This window comes from Rhineura floridana, chromosome 6 (genome assembly GCF_030035675.1).
Source record: "Rhineura floridana isolate rRhiFlo1 chromosome 6, rRhiFlo1.hap2, whole genome shotgun sequence".
In the NCBI taxonomy this organism is placed as follows: domain Eukaryota; kingdom Metazoa; phylum Chordata; class Lepidosauria; order Squamata; family Rhineuridae; genus Rhineura; species Rhineura floridana.
Window position 1 is genome coordinate 93,460,022 of NC_084485.1, and position 19,136 is coordinate 93,479,157.

The following is a 19,136-nucleotide window of genomic DNA, read 5'->3' on the forward strand; positions in this document are numbered from 1 at the left end:
TTCAGCATATTCATGCTAGACATCTTTTGGCTTAGCATAAGATGGACAAACATGGCCATTGATGGGAAGGGACGAGGAATCCGTATCACATGATAAAATGCTGTCATATTAAGGTAATTCCTTCAGGGATGGGAAGACTCACTACAGATATGCCAGCCAATATAACATGTAACCTAGCTGTTACAGAGGCTTCAGCCTTACAGGCTGCTTGTTTACACAACCAATTATCTGCCCCATAGCTCTGAGATGGAGGCCTCAATTTTTAGCTCCTTCCCTTTTAGCTTTTGGTTGAAACACCAAGAGGCAAGGTAAGAGAGTATGGAAATTATTCATTTGGAAATCCTACCTATTAATATTATACAGTGCACTCCACTGGCCAGGAGCAATGGGGGGGGGTGTCACACAATGACCAGAGAGACTAAGTGATTATTTTTTTACAAGTCCAACCTACGCTATTGTTCGTTTCACTAGAACACTTACCAAGTAAAACAGTTTTTCTAGTAGCCCAGTCTCAGGGATGTTATTAAGAGCTTCGAACAGCAATCCAACAACATAGCTGAACATGAAGAAACAAATTATGTCAACCATATAGTTCATATTGTTGTCTCACTGACTTCAATAGCAAAGTCACTCTTTATTTCAGCAGGAGCAAAACAAAGTCATATTTGTTTCCTCTGTTCTCCAGTGCAACAGGAGAGAGTGAGGATTTCACAAAGCCCTCAAAAGTCAATTCTCCTTCTCTTTGAAGGCAATAAGAATTCCCTTTGATTTAAAATGGAAGCAGTCCCAGTAACCCTGAGCATGCTACTGTAGGAAACTCTCCTGGGAAAAGAATAGGAAATCCATCCATTTCATTCTTCTTTGTAATCCACACAAAATCTGCCTGGCAAATATATGGGACACAGGGCAAGTCAAGATTTTCATAAAAAGGATAAAGAAGTTGGGTGGTCTATTTTACCAGGAGCTGATGAACCAGCAGCCTTGTTCAAACACTGTTCCAGTACCATTTTGTGTTTTCCCTTCGGGGTTACTCACCAACATGGGACAATTCCAGGAAAGAGCAAATTCTGTCTGGGGTTCACCAATGCCTTGCCCTCAGTGTGCAAGTCAAATTAAATTAAAACCAGCTGCTGTAGCAATAGGTTCGAGGTAGAGACCAAAATCCAAGGAGAAGAACAACAAAAATATGAACAGAATTGATCCTATTCTCATGCAAAAACATTAAATTTTTTTAGATACAAGTCAAGGTGGGATTTGTAAAAAATATTTTTAAAAAACAGTATCACCATGCTCTGCTGCCTTTGGTCTAATAGCTCTGAAGCGTGCCACTCATCCCTCCCAGCAAAATATCCCGTTTCATAAACCTGCTCCTAGATATCTGAAACGACACAACATTAAGTGCTTAGCTTTAGGCATCCAACATTCCAAAGAATTACAAGTTAAACATATTATAAAGAAACCTGGACCACATTAACCATGAAATACTTGAGCACATCCATCTACAGAACCATTTCATTTCTTATTTTGAAGTTATGTCACTGTCAATCTCCAACAAGAAAAAATATATTTGCAACAAAAGCAATGCATTTATTGGGATATTTTACTTAAAGGAACCAAAAAGAACCTAGGCTTTAATTTCTATGATTAATTAATTATTATTACATTTGTAGTAATAATAAATTCCTCCCAAAGGGTTGTTGTTTCTTTTCACCCAAGTGTTGGTGGCTTTAAGTTTAAGCTACTTCACTACTACAAATAATGAAATAGCAGTGAATCACTGGCATACAATGGCAATAAAGTTTAGGCGTTACACTATTTGCTGGGAAGTTACTTGGCTTCAGAGTTGCACTATATATTTGTCTTCTTGTACATACACTCCTGTGTAAAATTGTATGATTACAGAAAGACTATTATTTTATGAGAAGTCAGTCATTGATTTATACACTGGATACTCTCTGTCTTAGCCAGTATGTCTAACTTCTTCAGACCTGGAAGGCAGGCAAAATACATCATCTACTATTATACATATTTCTACTAAGTATAAAATACCAGATCCCAAGAGTCACATTTCATATAGTTCAGCAATGTTCCAGAATAAACTAAGTCTTCAACCCCTTAATCGTTTAAAATAACAGCAATTGAAATATGCATTTAAAAGTTAGCTTTATGGTGTCTTCTTAGGGCCATTTGCCCCCAAAGTAAAACATGCAAATGCACACAAGAATTAAATTATTTTTCTTCTTACATCAAGATTTTTGCTGTTATCTGTATATCCTTCATAATCAAGGATCCCTTTGAATCTAAAAATCATTTTGCCTAATCTTTGAAACAAATTTATAAATCAGATTTACTCCATTGCTGTGCTTTTTATTAAGAAATTATGTAAAACTATCAAAGACCCATTCAAGCATAGCAATATAAAAGGCCAATCAACATGGACCAGCAACATCAAACCTTACAATATTTATGTTAATGTACCGATTGGCCAGATAGAGCTTGGCTCATTACTTTTCAATGGTTTGAATAAGTTCTTGCAATTCATAAATACACAAAACCACATGAAAATTGAAACTGCGTAAGTTGGACCTATTTTGTACAGCAGCATTTTTCCCAGTAATCGTCAATGATGAATCATGATTTAATAAAACACAAATTAAACCACAGAAAAGGGGGGAAATCCTTTTGCCAGGTTACCAGTGAAGCATGTGTTGTGCAAATAAGAAAGCATTCACACATACAGAATGTCTTAAGAGTGCGGGGGGGGGGGGGACTTGGCAGCTAGTCTTCAAAGGTACTCAAATCCAAACCTAAAGGCAGAATTGGAACTGAATTTAGATAAAGCGGTCTTTGGCTTTTCACGTGCCAAGGAGCGAAGTGGGAGAACTCTTGCTATTTCATTACATTAAGGAAAAATTTGGATGCCTTTAAACACAATCAATTTTAATGCAATAAGTGCATATTTTAAAATAATTTGTGGCACACAATTTACACATAGCATCTGTGAGACTGTGCAAGGCCCTTCTCTCTCTAATGTGGAAAGTACTACATTTTCCCAGGAGTGAACTATATCACACATCCTTTGCAATAGCAACTGCCAGCCTGTACGTGGCTGTATGGAGTTCCTACTGGATGTTAGCCATAATCCATTAGTATAAGCAACAATCTCCCTGATCCTCAGCTCCACACCTTTATTTATTTATTTTATTTTATTGCTGCTGCCCATAGCTGCCATTCTGTGCTAGCACCCATGGCACTTTTATCAAGATATGAGTATCAGCAACACCTCATGTGGTTTTTTTAAACAAACAAACAAAAAGCACTGGAAACAACAACTCTTTCAATGACTGGCCATTTCCCCAAGATTAGCCATGCTAATCCAGCCCTTAAAAAAAAAAAAGCAAAAACTTGCAAAGTTACTCCACTGAAGGAAAAATAATGAAGAAGCCTTTGAAATCTCCAGAACTCTTCATCAGCCTAGATATGAATTCTGATTAACAATTCTTGAAAACTCAAAAGGTTACTCAGTATTTTGTGACATTTCAGTTGGTTTTAATAAAAGTACTACTGTGTCTGACCATGGATTTAGGATTTTTTTCTTTTGGAACAAAATGGTTTCCTTTGCATTTTGTGTATTCTTTGGTGCCTGTCTTCTTCCTAACATGGTATACACTTCCACCCATATTTTAAAAAGGGAAAGTCAGCAACACAGATATACTCTTTCACAAGACTTCACCATCACTACCACCTGCCTTGGTCATGGGGAAGGATATCACATGAAGGATAAAGTATGGTTTGAACATGCATCTTTTGACCATTATTTCATTCAGAAAGTTCTCTTTTTGGAGGGACAGCTAAGCAATATATAGGAAGGGAAAAGTGAGGGAGGAATTTCCACACACATTTGGGCCAGCATCAAAAACATCCTCTTTTGCTAATGCTTCAGTTGCTTTTCCTGCTAAAATTACCATTTTTACTTCCAGGGATACACAACAAATTCAAATATTCCAAAAGCAACTTTGTTCCAAATTATAGTTTCAATGAGCTATAGCTTAAGGAGGCCCTGAAAATAACCATTCTGAAATTTCACAAATAAAATACATTATTTCTTATTAACTGCTTTGTTGGTCTTATAAGGAAAATCTTTTATTTATTTTATTATTTGATTTATATCCCGCCCTTCCAGCAGGAGCCCAGTAAATAAATAATAAATAAAATCTTTCAAAGAGCTCTTCTTTTTCTAAATCAGGTAACTGCATTATATAAAGGTTGACCTGTGCTTTGAATATAATAGGGGCAATTCTCCCTCATCCCATACATAAAATATTCAAGTCAAAATCTAACATCTTATTCAGAGTGCCTATGACTGCTTAATTTTGCACTGACTCATGGTACATGGGCTGGCATACAAAGTACAGATCTCCCCATCCCTCCTCCACTAGCTCACTTGATAGGAAGCAAAAAAAAATCACCAGCCTGATAAGAAAGTAACTAGTCACATGCCGGGTGCGGAGAAGTGGGCTTCCCTTTCTTTGCAGCCAGCATAGAAACACAGTCTAGTAAAACATTTTTGCATGCTAACTTTTGTTGACTTATTTACTAGGTTGTCTTACATTCAGCAGTTACGAAAAGATGTTTGCATGACAACTAATTTCACATCTCTGAAGTTCTCCTCTACATTATGTAATACTGATGGCTGGCTTGATAATTTGAAATTTAGGAAAATATAAATATTATTTGTTTAACCTGACAGCCCCAAGTAAATAGATAGCATGCTTTGGTAATAAGAAATTATGGAAAGTCATGTTCAGATCTGAAGAAGGAGGAAGACTATGGTGTGGTTGACTTCAATCTTTGCCCACCACCCAGAGTTTATTGCCAGTTAGGCATATGGCAGTGTATACCCGTTTCTGAGCAAGTCTTCCAGCAGCTGCACCTGGAGAGGGAGCTTGATCCAAACAGAACACTTCAACCCATCCTCAACCTAGCTGGTCTTGTTTCTGAAATAGTACCTGGTCCAGCACAGCTGATTAAAAAACCAAAATGCCAACTGGCCCAGCACCATTCTTGAAATGGATCTACACAAACCAACCTTGAGAAATCAAATGCAACAGGCTGTACAAAGGATGAAGTAAGTAATGAAGGAATATTCTCCATTTACATTACCTTTACAGGTACTGGAGGAATACACCTTTTTGCAATGGTAATTAGTTTCTTCAACCAAGGCTATGTGAGATATATACAGATTAGCCAAAGGATGAATGAAAACTCTTCCCTGCGAAATCATTGTTTCAGGATTCCCAACTTTTCACTTGCATTTTTTTAAAAGTAGTTTTTCACCCATGTCATTGTACTTACTCAATGTCTTCACTGAGTTTGGACCATAGTAGGAAAACAGGCAGGTGTGTCAGGTTATGTGTACATGAAAACATATAGGGTATTTTGGAGCCTAAGAATATACTTATAAAACAAAACACGCCATCATAGGATAAATTTCAACAACAGCCTTCCTTTTGTAGGAGCTACCTCCTACAAAACAATTAATGCAGCTCTGTATTTTTACAAAAACTATTACAAAGAAATTTTAGAAGAGATTTTACTATCAAAAGGAGAAGGCATTCTCTAATGGCACAAAGGTGAATGTAGTTATTATACACACAATGACAAAGGCAAGAGCAAGCAGCCTATATAGTTCTGCTTTTTTTCTGGAACATAGAAGCACAGCCAAAATGTAAGAGACCAACATACCTTACCAGTCTGACATCAAGAAGAGCCAGACAGTTTAAAAAACAGTGCCTATTAAGTTCAGAATCTTCTTTTCCACATTGAATAGCAGTTCTGAACAATCCTCAGAAATACTCAAATACTCAGATACATTTTGGGAAAACTTAGTAGACCAGTTATAGAATAATCCTTCTTCAATTATTATTAACTTGTAACTTCAAGAGGTCAAATTTTTAAGACACCCCAAGCAGGACATTGTGACTACAAGATTTGCCCAAAATATTTTAGTTTGCTTCCCACAGCATAGGCAGATCCAGCTCCTCTATGAAGCTTGAGATATCACCAGACTTTTGCCTTTAATTTTCCACGACAATCTACCACAGAAGTAAATGTTCCCGATATGAACCTGCCCGCACACTACGTTCTACATCGAAGGCCCTCCTCCGAGTTCCGACTCATAGAGAAGCTCGGAGGGTGGTAACAAGAACTAGGGCCTTCTTAGTGGTGGCCCCCGAACTGTGGAACAGTCTCCCCGATGAGGTGCGCTTGGCGCCGACGTTACTATCTTTTCGGCGCCAAGTCAAAACCTTCCTCTTTTCTAAGGCATTTTAATCTAACTTAATCTAGTTTTAACATGTGCTGTAATTGTTTTTAGTTTTTCTACTCTCTTATATTTTTGTTGTATTTTATTATGGGATTTTATTGTATATATTTGTATTTCTTTGTTGTACACCGCCCAGAGAGCTACGCTAGTGGGGCGGTATAAAAATTTAACAAATAAAATAAAATAAATAAATAAATGTTTGTGTAAGCCACAACTGGATTTCAGCAGTCATATACTTACTCACTTAAGTGAGCCTGTTAATTTAACAGTCAGATTTTACTTTTGTTTTAAGATGGTGAGAAGCTGCATGTATTATCACCCTAATCCCCTCGATCCCTTAGCATGAAGCTGATAATGTTTAGAGGCTGAGAGTAAGATAGCTGGGAAGTCCCTGGCTCAAATATCACCTCAGCTGTGAACTTGCTTTTAGGCACGTCACAGTTCTCCTATCATCAACAATACATGGATAACTGCATTACTGTTGGTTGCTGTTTGCTTGTTCTTAACATTGTTGTTGTTATGTGCCTTCAAGTTGATTACGACTTATGGTGACCCTATGAATCAGCAACCTCCAATAGCATCTGTCATGGACCACCCTGTTCAGATCTTGTAAGTTCAGGTCTATGGCTTCTTCTATGGAATCAACCCATCTCTTGTTTGGCCTTCCTCTTTTTCTACTCCCTTCTGTTTTCCCCAGCATTATGGTCTTTTCTAGTGAAACTTGTCTTCCCATTATGTGTCCAAAGTATGATAACCTCAGTTTCATCATTTTAGCTTCTAGTGATAGTTCTGGTTTAATTTGTTCTAACACCCAATTATTTGTCTTTTTGCAGTCTATGGTATCCGCAAAGTTCTCCTCCAACACATTTCAAGTTTACTTTTCTCTTATCAGCTTTTTTCACTGTCCAACTTTCACATGCATAGAGATCAGGAATACCATGGTCTGAATGATCCTGACTTTAGTGTTCAGTGATACATCTTGACATTTGAGGACCTTTTGTAATTCTCTCATAGCTGCCCCTCCCCAGTCTTTGCCTTCTTCTGATTTCTTGACTATTGTCTCCATTTGGGTTAATGAATGTGCCAAGGTATTGATAATCCTTCACTAGTTCAATGCCCTCATTGTCAACTTTAAAATTACATAAATCTTCTGTTGTCATTACTTTTAGTCTTCTTGACATTCAGCTGTAGTCCTGCTTTTGTGCTTTCTTCTTTAACTTTCATCAGCATTCGTTTCAAGTCATTACTGGTTTCTGCTAGTAGTATGGTATCGTCTGCATATCTTAAATTATTGATATTTCTCCCTCCAACTTTCACATCTCCTTCATCTTGGTCCAATCCCGCTTTTCGTATATGTTCTGCATATAGATTAAACAAATAGGGTGATAAAATACACCCCTGTCTCACACCCTTTCCAATTGGGAACCAATTGGTTTCTCCATATTCTGTCCTTACAGTAGCCTCTTGTCCAGAGTATAGGCTGCACATCAGAACAATCAGGTGCTGAGGTACCCCTATTTCTTTTAAAGCATTCCCTAGTTTTTCATGATCTACACAGTCAAAGACTTTGCTGTACTGTAATCTATAAAGCACAGGGTGATTTTCTTCTGAAATTCCTTGGTCCGTTCCATTATCCAACGTTAACATACAAAGCCCCAAACTCATGAACCTGAAAAAACATCTGCAGATCATCTGGGAAAATTCTAATCATGGCTTCTCCACACCCTACAGAAGGACAGTGACCAGAAAAGAGGCATTTTCTACTGTTGCCCCTGTACTGTCCATATGTGATCCAGCAATCATCAGTTGCTTCAAATGTCTTGTGAAGACTTATTTTTTTGCCCATGCCTTTCCTGGCCCATAAGACTGGATCCTGTTTTACATGCTTGAATGCTGCAAACATCTGTTTTACTCACATTTATATTTTTTTAGGTGTTGTTATATCGTTGATTTATTGGTTTTCGGTTGTGTTTTGGTTTTCATGATATATTGTGGGGGGGGGTTAGACCATACACTGCTTACCTTTTGAAATATTAAGCAGTTTATAAATGCTTTTAAACACATACATACACACATACATAAAAGTTAGCCTTCCAGAGTACTGTAATGGTTATTGAGATAGAATATGCAAAGGACTTCCGGGAAGGGTGACTTCGCTTGTGCCTGCTTTTGAGACGGGCTCCCGCCTCAGAAGAAGCTTATTCAGATATAAATCAGTCAGAACATTTTTTTTTTGACTGATGAAATTTCTCCCGGGCAGGGAGAAATGTAGAGATCAACCTCAAAAGCCTGTTTTTGTTGGGAGGACTGGATTTCATTAATTTATGAGAAAAGGTCCAGCCAGCAATGCCAGACGGACTTCCAAACAAGCTCTATCTGATTAATGCAATACTTTTATCTTTTCTTCAAAGAGAAAACGGATTAACAGGCAAGCACCCTTCTTTCTATTTTTTTTTCTACTTGGTTTAAATTGTTGCAGCAAAAAGAGATTTGTCAAATGAATCAGCTTTAAAGAACTTCTGGGTGAACTATAACTCTTCTCTGTTATTCACGAAATTAACAGCTTATCTCTGTTTCTATTGCAAAAAGCTGTCCTGGAAGTGCATTCTAAAGATATAAACAGAAGAGGGATTTCTATTCCGAGGAGAAAAAAAATAAAAAATATGAACTTTGGAACATTATATTGTCTGGGACTATTCTCTTTTTGGTCTATTTTATTTTGACGAATCTGCTTCTTCACGACGCCACTAACTGTTTTGATGCTGGGAACTAAATTTGTTTTGTATTCTTGAACATAGAGAGATAAGGCAGGCTGCTCTGTTTATACTGTGATGTCATCAAGCCTGGAATATTAACCCAATTGTTGCTGAAATAAGAAGTGGTTCTTCTTTATTTTTGTTTTGTTTTGTTTTCGTGGTTTTAAAAATGGCAATCAAGAAAGTGGCTGAGAATCTGGAAGTAATTATGTTTCAGAAAATAATGGATGAGATTGAGATAACGAAACAAACCCTGCGACAGGGAAGTAAGGAGCTGAAAATTGAACTGAGCAAAATGACGCAGGAGCTTAAAGAAATAGGGGATCCTGTGAGAGAGGAGAATGAGATCAGAGATGAGAAAAGAAAAAATAAAGGGAAGATACAAGCCCTGGAGATTGGAACAAATGTGGAATTGGAAAAAGATCTGGAGTTTATGGATATTAGAAATAAAATCTACTGTTTGGAATTTAACGTTATCTCTGAAGAAATTAATGAAGATATTAGAGATAAAGTTATCAATGGCTTGGATAATTTTCTGGACTGGAATGACGTGATGGAGCTTGATATAGAGAAAATCTATGGAATTAACTGCAGCCATGTGACAATGGAAAAACTCTCAAGAGATGAGCCAGTGCATTTTGTAAAAAAGAAGAACAGAGATATGACTTTACAACAATATTTCAGCAACTTATTCAGAATCGATGGCAAGAAAATATTTGGGATAGAGGAAATTCCCATCAGACTCTTATTATATGACTATGGCTATGACAGCAAGATTATTATGGAATACTGGTAATGGAAGATTGGACACTGAAATTACTGGACTTAACAGGACTATTGAAGATGGAAGATGGAATTAATATGGATAATGGAATAATGGCTATTGAAATTATTGGACTTAACAGATTTGATGAGATGGATTAATCGATATGTTTATTTGGACTATGGTTATGACAATAAGATTATTATTATTATTAACGAGATGGATTAATCAACATGTTTATTTGGAGAAAAATTGATAGATATATTTCTTAAAGAATTGAAACCTCTCTTTGACTTTTTGTGGAAAGAATAAAGTAATGTTTATGAGATTTGATGATTAATTAAGATAACTACTGGAGGAAAGTGATTTTATAATATGATTTAAGAGACAGGATTGTTATATATTGTAGACCTATAACTGATCTGCGACAAATGGGAAGTCAACATTTTATTTTTTTGTTTAATCATTTTTGTTTTGTTTTGTTTTTTGTCTTTGAATGTTTTATGATTTTGTTTTGTTTGTTTTATGAAAATTTGAATAAAAATTATTGTAAAAAAAAAAGAGATAGAATATGCAAAGTGCTTTGAGCACTCCCCTGAAATAAGCCTGTCCACAAACATTTACTTGTTAACACAATATTTTAGATCATTATTGGCCATGTTTGCATGCAACACTAAGCCAAAAATGCTGGCTCCCAGTGAGCCGCTTTGCTGCTCCCTGATCCTTTTAGCTCAGTGCAGCATGACAGCTAAGCAAATGTTTAGCTTAGTGTATCTCCAAACCTGGGATTGCAGTTAAGCTCCCTCTTCCTTAACTATGATCTGCAGCCCAGGTTTGTTCTTGATAATTCAGCTGCAGATTAGTTATGTAGAATTAAATTATTATTTGCCCAAGTCAATAACAAACCTTTTTCGTTTAAACCCCCTGTAGTCAAGTCTTACACACAAGTTTACGTCAGGCCTTGGACACAAGTTTTGTTCTTGCCAAATATGGGAACATTCTTAAACTGAAATTGTTCCCACTTTAAAGAAAGGGTAAACCACCTGAACTCTTGTCTTTCCAAATGCATTAGATGGCAATGAATTAACATATCTGCAGTCACAGTGAACACTCTAATTTCATGTCAAGTCATTTAGATACCTGCACCTTTTCCTCTGGGACCTAGATTCTAGGCAAAATGTTCAAAGAAGAGGCCACACTGACTAGAAAGTTTATGTATTTAGAATTATGTGATAGAAAGTAAGTAAGCAGATACAGTGATGGCTCCCTTTAACATTTCTCTGGCTAGTACATCAATTCTGGAAACACCTGTGGTAAAATATCTGCAGAAGTTAAACGATCACTTGCTACCCAAAAAGACCACTAAAAATCTTCTGAGCCATGCTATTGCAAATCACACCTACAGCTATAGCTCAAGCAGTCCTTTATGAAGAACATTGCCATAGGGCTTTTCCAGGATTGGCTTGTGAAGATGTTAGATACTGTCATCTCTGCTACATTTTACTGCATCACTTCAAGAATATCTATCACTTCTTAGAAGCCAGATATTATCTCCCACTGCATAGTTTCATTTATGACACACTGTGTGTTCTAGCAGATAAACCTGAGACCTGATTGGTTACATCTAATTTAACTTTTAGAAAGCAGACTTTTTTCCCCAACAGGCATTGAAGGAAAGAAAATGGATAACTTGTTTGTATTTTTTCTTTTTTAAGATTTTTGTGGAAGGTTTTAAAGTGTATTTTGTTGATCTAATACTGTTGGCCAACTTGAGAGCTCTGTTGAGATTAAATTAACAGTAGTTTAGTATTAGGCTTGTATATATGTGGAGTTCTCGCATGTCAAATTCAGCACTTTTAGCCCAAAACTGGAAGCAACCACTGACAGTCACTACCAGCCCATCCATTCCTTCTTTTAATCCACAATCTAACCCCCTTGTGTGTCCATTAATTCGCCAGAGTCTGTAAGACGTTCCCCACCATTTCGGCCTTTCTCCTAGTTGAATCCACACTTCCCCAACCCTGCTATAAACCAATTATTTTTCTGTCCTGATTATTAACTGCTCTAACCTCTGCAGTGAGGACATATTTCCCTGCTTTTTTGTGTTATGGGCAGATGACATTAGATTCCATCCTTTGTCCATGCCTCATCCTCCTTTCTTACAGTTCATTCCTGCTTCCAGTACTGTACCAGGGTACTTCCTCCTTCTGGCTTCTGTAACTGTATCACATTGCTTTTTTTAAAAAAAACCTACTATCTTGTGATCAAACGTAAAATCAAATGTTTAATACTATAATACTATTTCCACTTAAAAGCTATTTTGCAATATTATGCAAACAATTTGTTAAAAACACCGAGGAGGTTTTTAAGTGAACTTCCTTGGGCTGATGGGGGGAAAGGAGGGAGAGAGGAGCAACATCTAGTACTTTAATGTGGCATTGATCTTGCAGCCCATCCAGCAGCAGGGAAGGCCTCTCTTTTCCTGCCCAACAGCTGATGGGGATGGGAGGGGGAGCCAGACATACCAAAGAGCCAACAAGCAGGGAACCAGAGGAAGGGGAGAGCAGTTTCTCTTCCTCCAGGCAGCCAGATCTCTCTCTCTGTATGTGTTTGTGTGAGAAAGTGAGTGAGTGTGTTTGTGAGAGAGAAAGAGAGGGGGAGAAATGCACTTTAAATTGTGTTTTTTTCCTCTGAGCCTGAAACTGACTAATCTGGGTCCTTCCTTTGCTGTCTGAATGACAATCTCCTGCTTTCTCCTATGGTGAGCTGTGGAGGATCTAATACAATTTGGGAGTACACATGAATAGGAGATTTGGTGGGTACACTGGGCAGAAGGAAAGCCCTTTCAAAACAGTAACAGCAGGAGTAAGTGGCAAACCATTGCTGCCCTGGGCTCCTACTGGGAGGAAGGGTGGGATATGAATTTAATAAATAAATAAAATAATAAATAAACAATCAAACACAGAAAGGGATTTGCCTCCCAGTCCGACAAATGCAATGGAATCGGGAGTAACCAGGGCTCCCATCCTTAGTATGCACCATATTATATGTAACAGCCCAGATGTACATTTTGCTTGGACTTGGGGGGAGGGGTCCATTAACTTTGCCCTTTTGCACATCAACAAACTTGTGCATGCATGGTAATTTTAAAAAGACATATGTTTCTGTGCTCTTCCAAAAAAGCATACAAAAAGCAAATGACCATTATGGATCAATCACTGAAAGGGGTTGACTTAGGGGGGTAGCCAATGGTAAAGCAATTTAGAGGGGGGGGGAAAGCTCACATGTATGGATGTTTGAAAATCAGGTTTTCACAATATGAATCTGACCACAAAAGGACACGTATGGATCTCAAGGCCATCCACCGAATATGGAAAACGTGGATTTTGCGGTTTGGTATGGATGGGCCTTACCAATCCAGATAGTGACCTTTCCCACAGCAAACTATATGCTCCCCATTCTTGTTATGCAGATTACCAAGGGGTAAATGCAGGCTGCTCTCTTTCATCCTGGATTTCAGGAATGGTACACACTGAATTAGCATATTAGAGTCAAATCCCCTTGGTGTTTCCATGTTATCAGACCTCCTCCTGGGAAGTCAAACTTTCAAACCCCATTTTACTAAGGCCTTCATCACTCAGACTCACTTCCACATTTGTAGAATGAAAGTAATACTAACCTATTCACAAGGTTTAAACAAGAACTTATAATAAAGATGTTCAACACCTTGCAATTAAGAGTGGCATAAAAATGTTATTAATAAAACTAAAATAAAGCATTTTAAAACAGGAAATGTCACAATCAAAATAGAAAAACGTTTGCATTCCCATATTTCCCTCTCACTTATTGACTATAACTATATATTGACTATTACTCACTTAGTTTTCAAACACCAAAAATCCTACAGAATGAGTACCTAGAGATGGCGAGAGTTTCATTTTCTCTTGAAACTCTAACAATTTTACCCCATCCACAAATGTAGAACAAAGAAGAAATAAGAGTATTTCTCTCTTTTCTGACATAGTGCCTTTACAATACTACTTGTGCATATTTTTCAAAACTTAGTCTTGCAATTTCTTTCAAGTATCAATGGCTAACTAGGCCATTTACAAAGAAAGTCTGGTTTAAATTGTCTTGTGGTGAGAAGTGGAAGGAAAGTTGCCAAGTTAACAAATAAATTAATGAATAAAAAGACAAATATCCTGAGAAACAAGGAAGGAAAAGGATACCACAGATAAAATATTTTACAGTTCATGCATTTCATTACTCACCCTTTTGCTGTAAATATTCTCTGCCAGTTTTAGGGTATCTTGTCTCCTGTGTTCGTTGGAGAATAGGGATTCTCTCAAATATGCTAGGCCTTTTAGGAAAGAGATCTAGCAGAGGCACGGGCAATTCAGATGGGCTCTGTTGAGCTTCAGTGCTGTCGCCACCGTTGCTGACAGTTATTTTAAAGGACATCTGAGAATTCAAAAAAGCTGGACTGCTGTTAGAACAACTAACTTGGGGCAGCTCCTTCATAGGCATGACTTGGCATTTGTCAAAGACTTCAAAGAATGCTGCACTGTTGCTGGATTTCGGATGATCTGCCACTTCATAGTGCATATTGACACCCCTCTACAGGAGGGGCCACTTCTGAGTCTCCTACATCAAGCAGTGAAGTCTGTCAACAGATTAAAGGTTTGTTAGCATTCTTGATCTACCTCATGTATACAGACACTCACATGTATACAGTTCTCTATAGCACATAACAAATCACCTCTAGGTGACCAGGAAGCAAAAGATTTCTAAACTAAAGATAGCTAGTTGGTTGGCTTTAATTTTGGATTATCAATATACCAGAAATAACAATGTGTAAGCAAACTGACTAGTATCACTTTTTGTGGGGTAGCAACTTTTGTGGACTTCCAGAGGGGTAGGCATATTAGGCTGCAGTCCCATACTCACTTATTTAGGAGCACACCCTACACAATGGGATTTAATTCTGAGTAACATGCATAGGATTGCACTGTAACTGCTGTCAAAACAAGTTTTCTACAATAAATTTTGTAGTTAAGACAAAATAATGTATTGTGGCACCAGCCACAATACAGGGGTAGAGCCCAGTACCAGATATAGATTTGTTTGCAAGAGTGATTTAGCCCTATTCACTAACCAATTTAAATTAAAAAAGAAAAGAAAAAGAATACTCAATTGGTTTTTCAAAAATAGTGTAACTTTGTCATTCAGTACTGGGAAAAATATACATGCATGGCATACATTTATCAAGAGATATCACTGAAAGATGTGATTATTTCAAACCTAAGATAGTCTTTCTCGCCCAGAAGGCAAACTCAAATGAGGAAAAGTCAAACAGATGCGTGCATAGGCTGCTGCTAGCAAAGTGCCCTCAGTAGCCAGTCTTCTGAAAGGGGGGACTCCAAAGTCAAATTAATCCTTTCAACTCCAATTGCGGGTGGCTATTAAATATTTACACGAGTGGAAAGAGTTGTTTTACAGCATGTGCTTGATGTCACACTCCACTACACATTCCAATCAAGTACTCCAAAATAAAAATCCCCACTAAATTTAAAAATCCTGGAGGGATCAGTAAATAACATCTATGAGACATATTGCTGCGCAAATATTCAACTGTTGTCCAATAAAATGTAACTCAGATGCACTCTTATTATTCTCTATAAATACAAGGGTAAAAAGACTGGGAAGTATTTTGCTGTGCCTAGACGTTTGGAAGCAACTGGAAGTTTAGGGATGTGCTAGGTTTTGCTAATCGGTCAATATAACTTTCCCCAGAACACTGCCTTGGTGTTTCCAGCGAGGGTAGGGGTGGGTTCTTCCTGCTGATTCCTTTACTGCCAAAGAGCAAGAGCCGCCCTAGATTATAACAAGATGTGTTTTTAAAAAAGCAGGTTGCATTCCCGAATTTGTTGATGCAGCACGTATAAGTGAAGAAGGTATCCTCTCAGGATGCAGAACTGCCCTTCTCGTTGCCTTTGGACGCTTTTAACTTACTTAGGTGAACCCTTTAACGAAGAGATCTGCAGAAGCCGAAAACTTGCTACTAGCATTTTAGACAACAGGCGGTCTAATAAAATAAAGCCTCGCTTGCTGGGGGAATCCCGGCACGCAGTAACCACTCCAAGGCTCCTCGTGTTGCCAGGAGAGGCTCGCCCAAGTACTCCAGAAGCTGTGCTCGCCTAGCTCCTCCAAGCAAGCAGGGCACAAGAGACAGCCTCGCGTGGGGAGATAATACAACTAGCGCTCTACCTTTGCAACCCAATACACGGGGAAACTATATGACTGACTTACAGACACACTCCCCTACAGGTGAAAAGCCAGGTTCTCCTCCCCACTGCCTCTTGCCCATGCCCCCTACCTGCCAGAGTCTATCCTGGGAGACGGTGCTGCCGTATCTACTGCATCGCTGGAAGAGAGCCTCTAGCTCAGAGGGAGACCGCTTGTCTCAGCTTTATCCTGTGACCGCTTCTCCAACCGTTCGGCGCTGCCTCTCCTGCCGGGCGCCCGATTATGGCAGCCCCAGTCATTGCTCTTCCAACGTGCCGGTGGCTGAGCAAGTCCAGCCCCTGAGTAAGATCGGGCGGAGAGGAACAGCCAAGGGAACCGCCCCTTCGGAGCTGGGATGGGCGGCGAGTGTGCAAGGGCCAGGGAGGGTACGCACGTGTGCAAAGTAGCGCACGCCGGCACGTCGCCGTGCAAAACTGCTTTTGCGCGCGTTCCTCTTTCTGCAATAACTTGTGAATTGTTCGGTGGACATCTTATACATATAGGAAATATAAAAAAAACACAAATCCGAGTAATGCCCCTAAAATATTAGCGTACTTCTACCTCCTCTTTCTGCCTTTTATGTATGCATATATAGAACCTGAGCATTTGTATCACGCTCATTTTATTCATGTTACAGGGATATCGCCATTTCCATTACCTGTATTTTGTTCCCTCGAGGGGAAAAATGTGTTACGTCATATCCCCGATAGCCTTTGTAATTATAGCAGCACAGATTGCAGTTACATACACAATGGGATTGGTATTTTGTGGGCAAGAGTTGGCATAAATATACATAAACTTTAAAATTGCAGAGGACTTTTTTTGCTGAAAAGAGTAACAAAGCTACTTCTCTGGAGTTTCTCACTAAATTGAATAAAAACTCACCCACTGTTCTTGAATAGAAGTAGAGACTGCCACAGTGTTTACAGAAAACAATATACTGCAAAATAAGCTTCTGTAGACTACAGACTATTTTGTCTGATGCATGAAGCAGAACGGTAACACGCATACATATCATACATATATTGTAGTCCTGTTAGGGAGTGTATCCTAAGCAATGGCAAAATAGTTCCAATCATCGTCTTTTTAAAATAACAGGAAAGCTCATACTTTGTGTTCTTAAGAGCTATATTGCTTTCTTTTTATATCTTCTAAAATTGTCCAATTCTTTTGCATTAAAGAGAGAAGGATTTAGAACTATTTAGGAAATAAATGGTTACAATATTTTTATGGATCCTTTAAAAGCTTGGTCTGCTTGGGAAAGGCTGTAGGTCAGTGGCAGAACATATGCTTTGCATGCAGGAGATCCCAGGTTCAATTTCCAGCATCAGCAGGTAGGGCTTGGAATGTCACCTGTAGAGAAGCACTGGAGAGTTGCTGCCTGTCAGTGTAGCCAACATGGTGCTTTCCATATATTGTTGAACTCCAACTCCCCATAAGCCCAAGCCAGCATGCCAATGGAGCTGTAGTCCAACAACATCTGGAGGGCACCACATTGGCCACCCCTGGTATAGCCAACACTGAGCAAAAAGGACCAAATTCCCTGGCTTGGCATAAGGCAGCTTCTGATGTTCCTAAACGGTGTAGATATCACTGGTTTAAACTATGCTGCCTTTGTCTGACAGTCTTGAGACTCTGCTAATCTCACCATCACCCACAGACATGACCTTCCCATTCCAACACAGTTGCACTGCCCAATGCCCAACAGCCATGTTACAGTTCAGAAAGTTGCTACAGGCTAGGCCCCATGACGATTATGCACCTTTGCCAATTCAATAGAAATAAAGGTTTCCACAAAAGCCAGGAGCATCCATTTTCATCAAGCTACAGTTAGCATTTCAGTGCGGAGTAAGTCAAAGAACAGAAGGGAAACCAACCAAAACCAGTACTTAAAGGTAAGTGTTGGGTATAGAAATGAGTCTGTCTAACTTACTGTATATGAATGCACCTCTTCTTTTCAAAACCAAAGCCACCCTGTCAAGAAATTGGAAGGAACAAAGGAACACAGAAAGCTGCCTCAGACTGCGTCAGGCACTGGTCCATCTTACTCAGCATTGTCCTCATTGACTGGCAGTGGCTCTTCAGGGTTTCAGGCAGGGGTATTTCTCAGCCCTACCTGAATCATAGAATAATAGAATAGTAGAATTGGAAGGGCCTACAAGGCTATCAAGTCCAACCCCAGGGATTGAACCTGGGACCACTAAGCTACAGCCCTTTCCCTAAGGGCTTCCTACAGGAGTAACTATCTCTTGGGAGTAAGTGAAAAGAGATGGGATTACTTGGAAGAGGAAGGCAACAATGCAATTGGGAGGGCAATATGAGGCTAGATACCATCAAATGATACTGATTAAGAATTCATTTTGCACAGTGATTATGTGAGCATACTCATCCAAACTGGGTCCAATTTAGTCAAACAAGGAAATGTGGTGGTACATTTTGTGACATATAATACTACTGAACATCAGGCAAGACAGTAGTCAGGTAACAGGAAAATGGTTAAATTATACAGCCAGAAGAGTGGCTGTATAACTATAGCCAGCATGGCTTTTTGCATTCCGCAATGTTAAATTGGAAATACCCCCATGCCGTTCTGATGTTTCCCATAAGCTCATTTCAAAACAAAACCTTACAAAACTTGTAGCCCTGAACTCAGAAGCACTGGCTTAACAGCCCTCTAAAGTTTCATGACGATACACAAAACAGTCAGAGAAAATCAAGATTTCAAAGTATAGAAGGGGGGGGAAACAGAACCCGTTGGACTTTTTTCCTGTCAGAGTTCTCATAATTTGTTGAAATTCATTAAAAATCAGCCATGTTCACAGAGTACCTGTAATCCTATTACTGACCTTGCCCCATACTCTGACCTTCATCTTCTGCAGATTAAAGGTTTAAAAAATGCCTGGCTGATTTTTAATTAATTTAAGAAATCTAGCATTGAACTCAATGATAAGGTTGAGCATGCTCAGTAAAAACCAATTGTCAGTGTTCTAAAAGCCAGACTCACTGC

General features: G+C 38.7%; 1 protein-coding gene across 2 annotated transcripts in view; it reads right to left on the reverse strand.

Moving 5' to 3' along the window:
• Positions 1–19,136, reverse strand: part of GLIS1 (GLIS family zinc finger 1) — a 407,237-nt gene that overhangs the window by 379,020 nt on the left and 9,081 nt on the right. Inside the window, exons 1-2 of one of the 2 annotated variants that reach the window (XM_061633023.1) lie at positions 16,221–16,354; positions 14,116–14,507 (exon numbers count right to left, since the gene is read on the reverse strand). In XM_061633023.1, the coding sequence (XP_061489007.1) occupies positions 14,116–14,449 (334 nt within the window). In that variant the 5' untranslated portion in view covers positions 14,450–14,507; positions 16,221–16,354. Of the gene's footprint in view, positions 1–14,115; positions 14,508–16,220; positions 16,355–19,136 lie in introns of those variants that run through there. The other variant, XM_061633024.1, reaches the window with a different exon arrangement.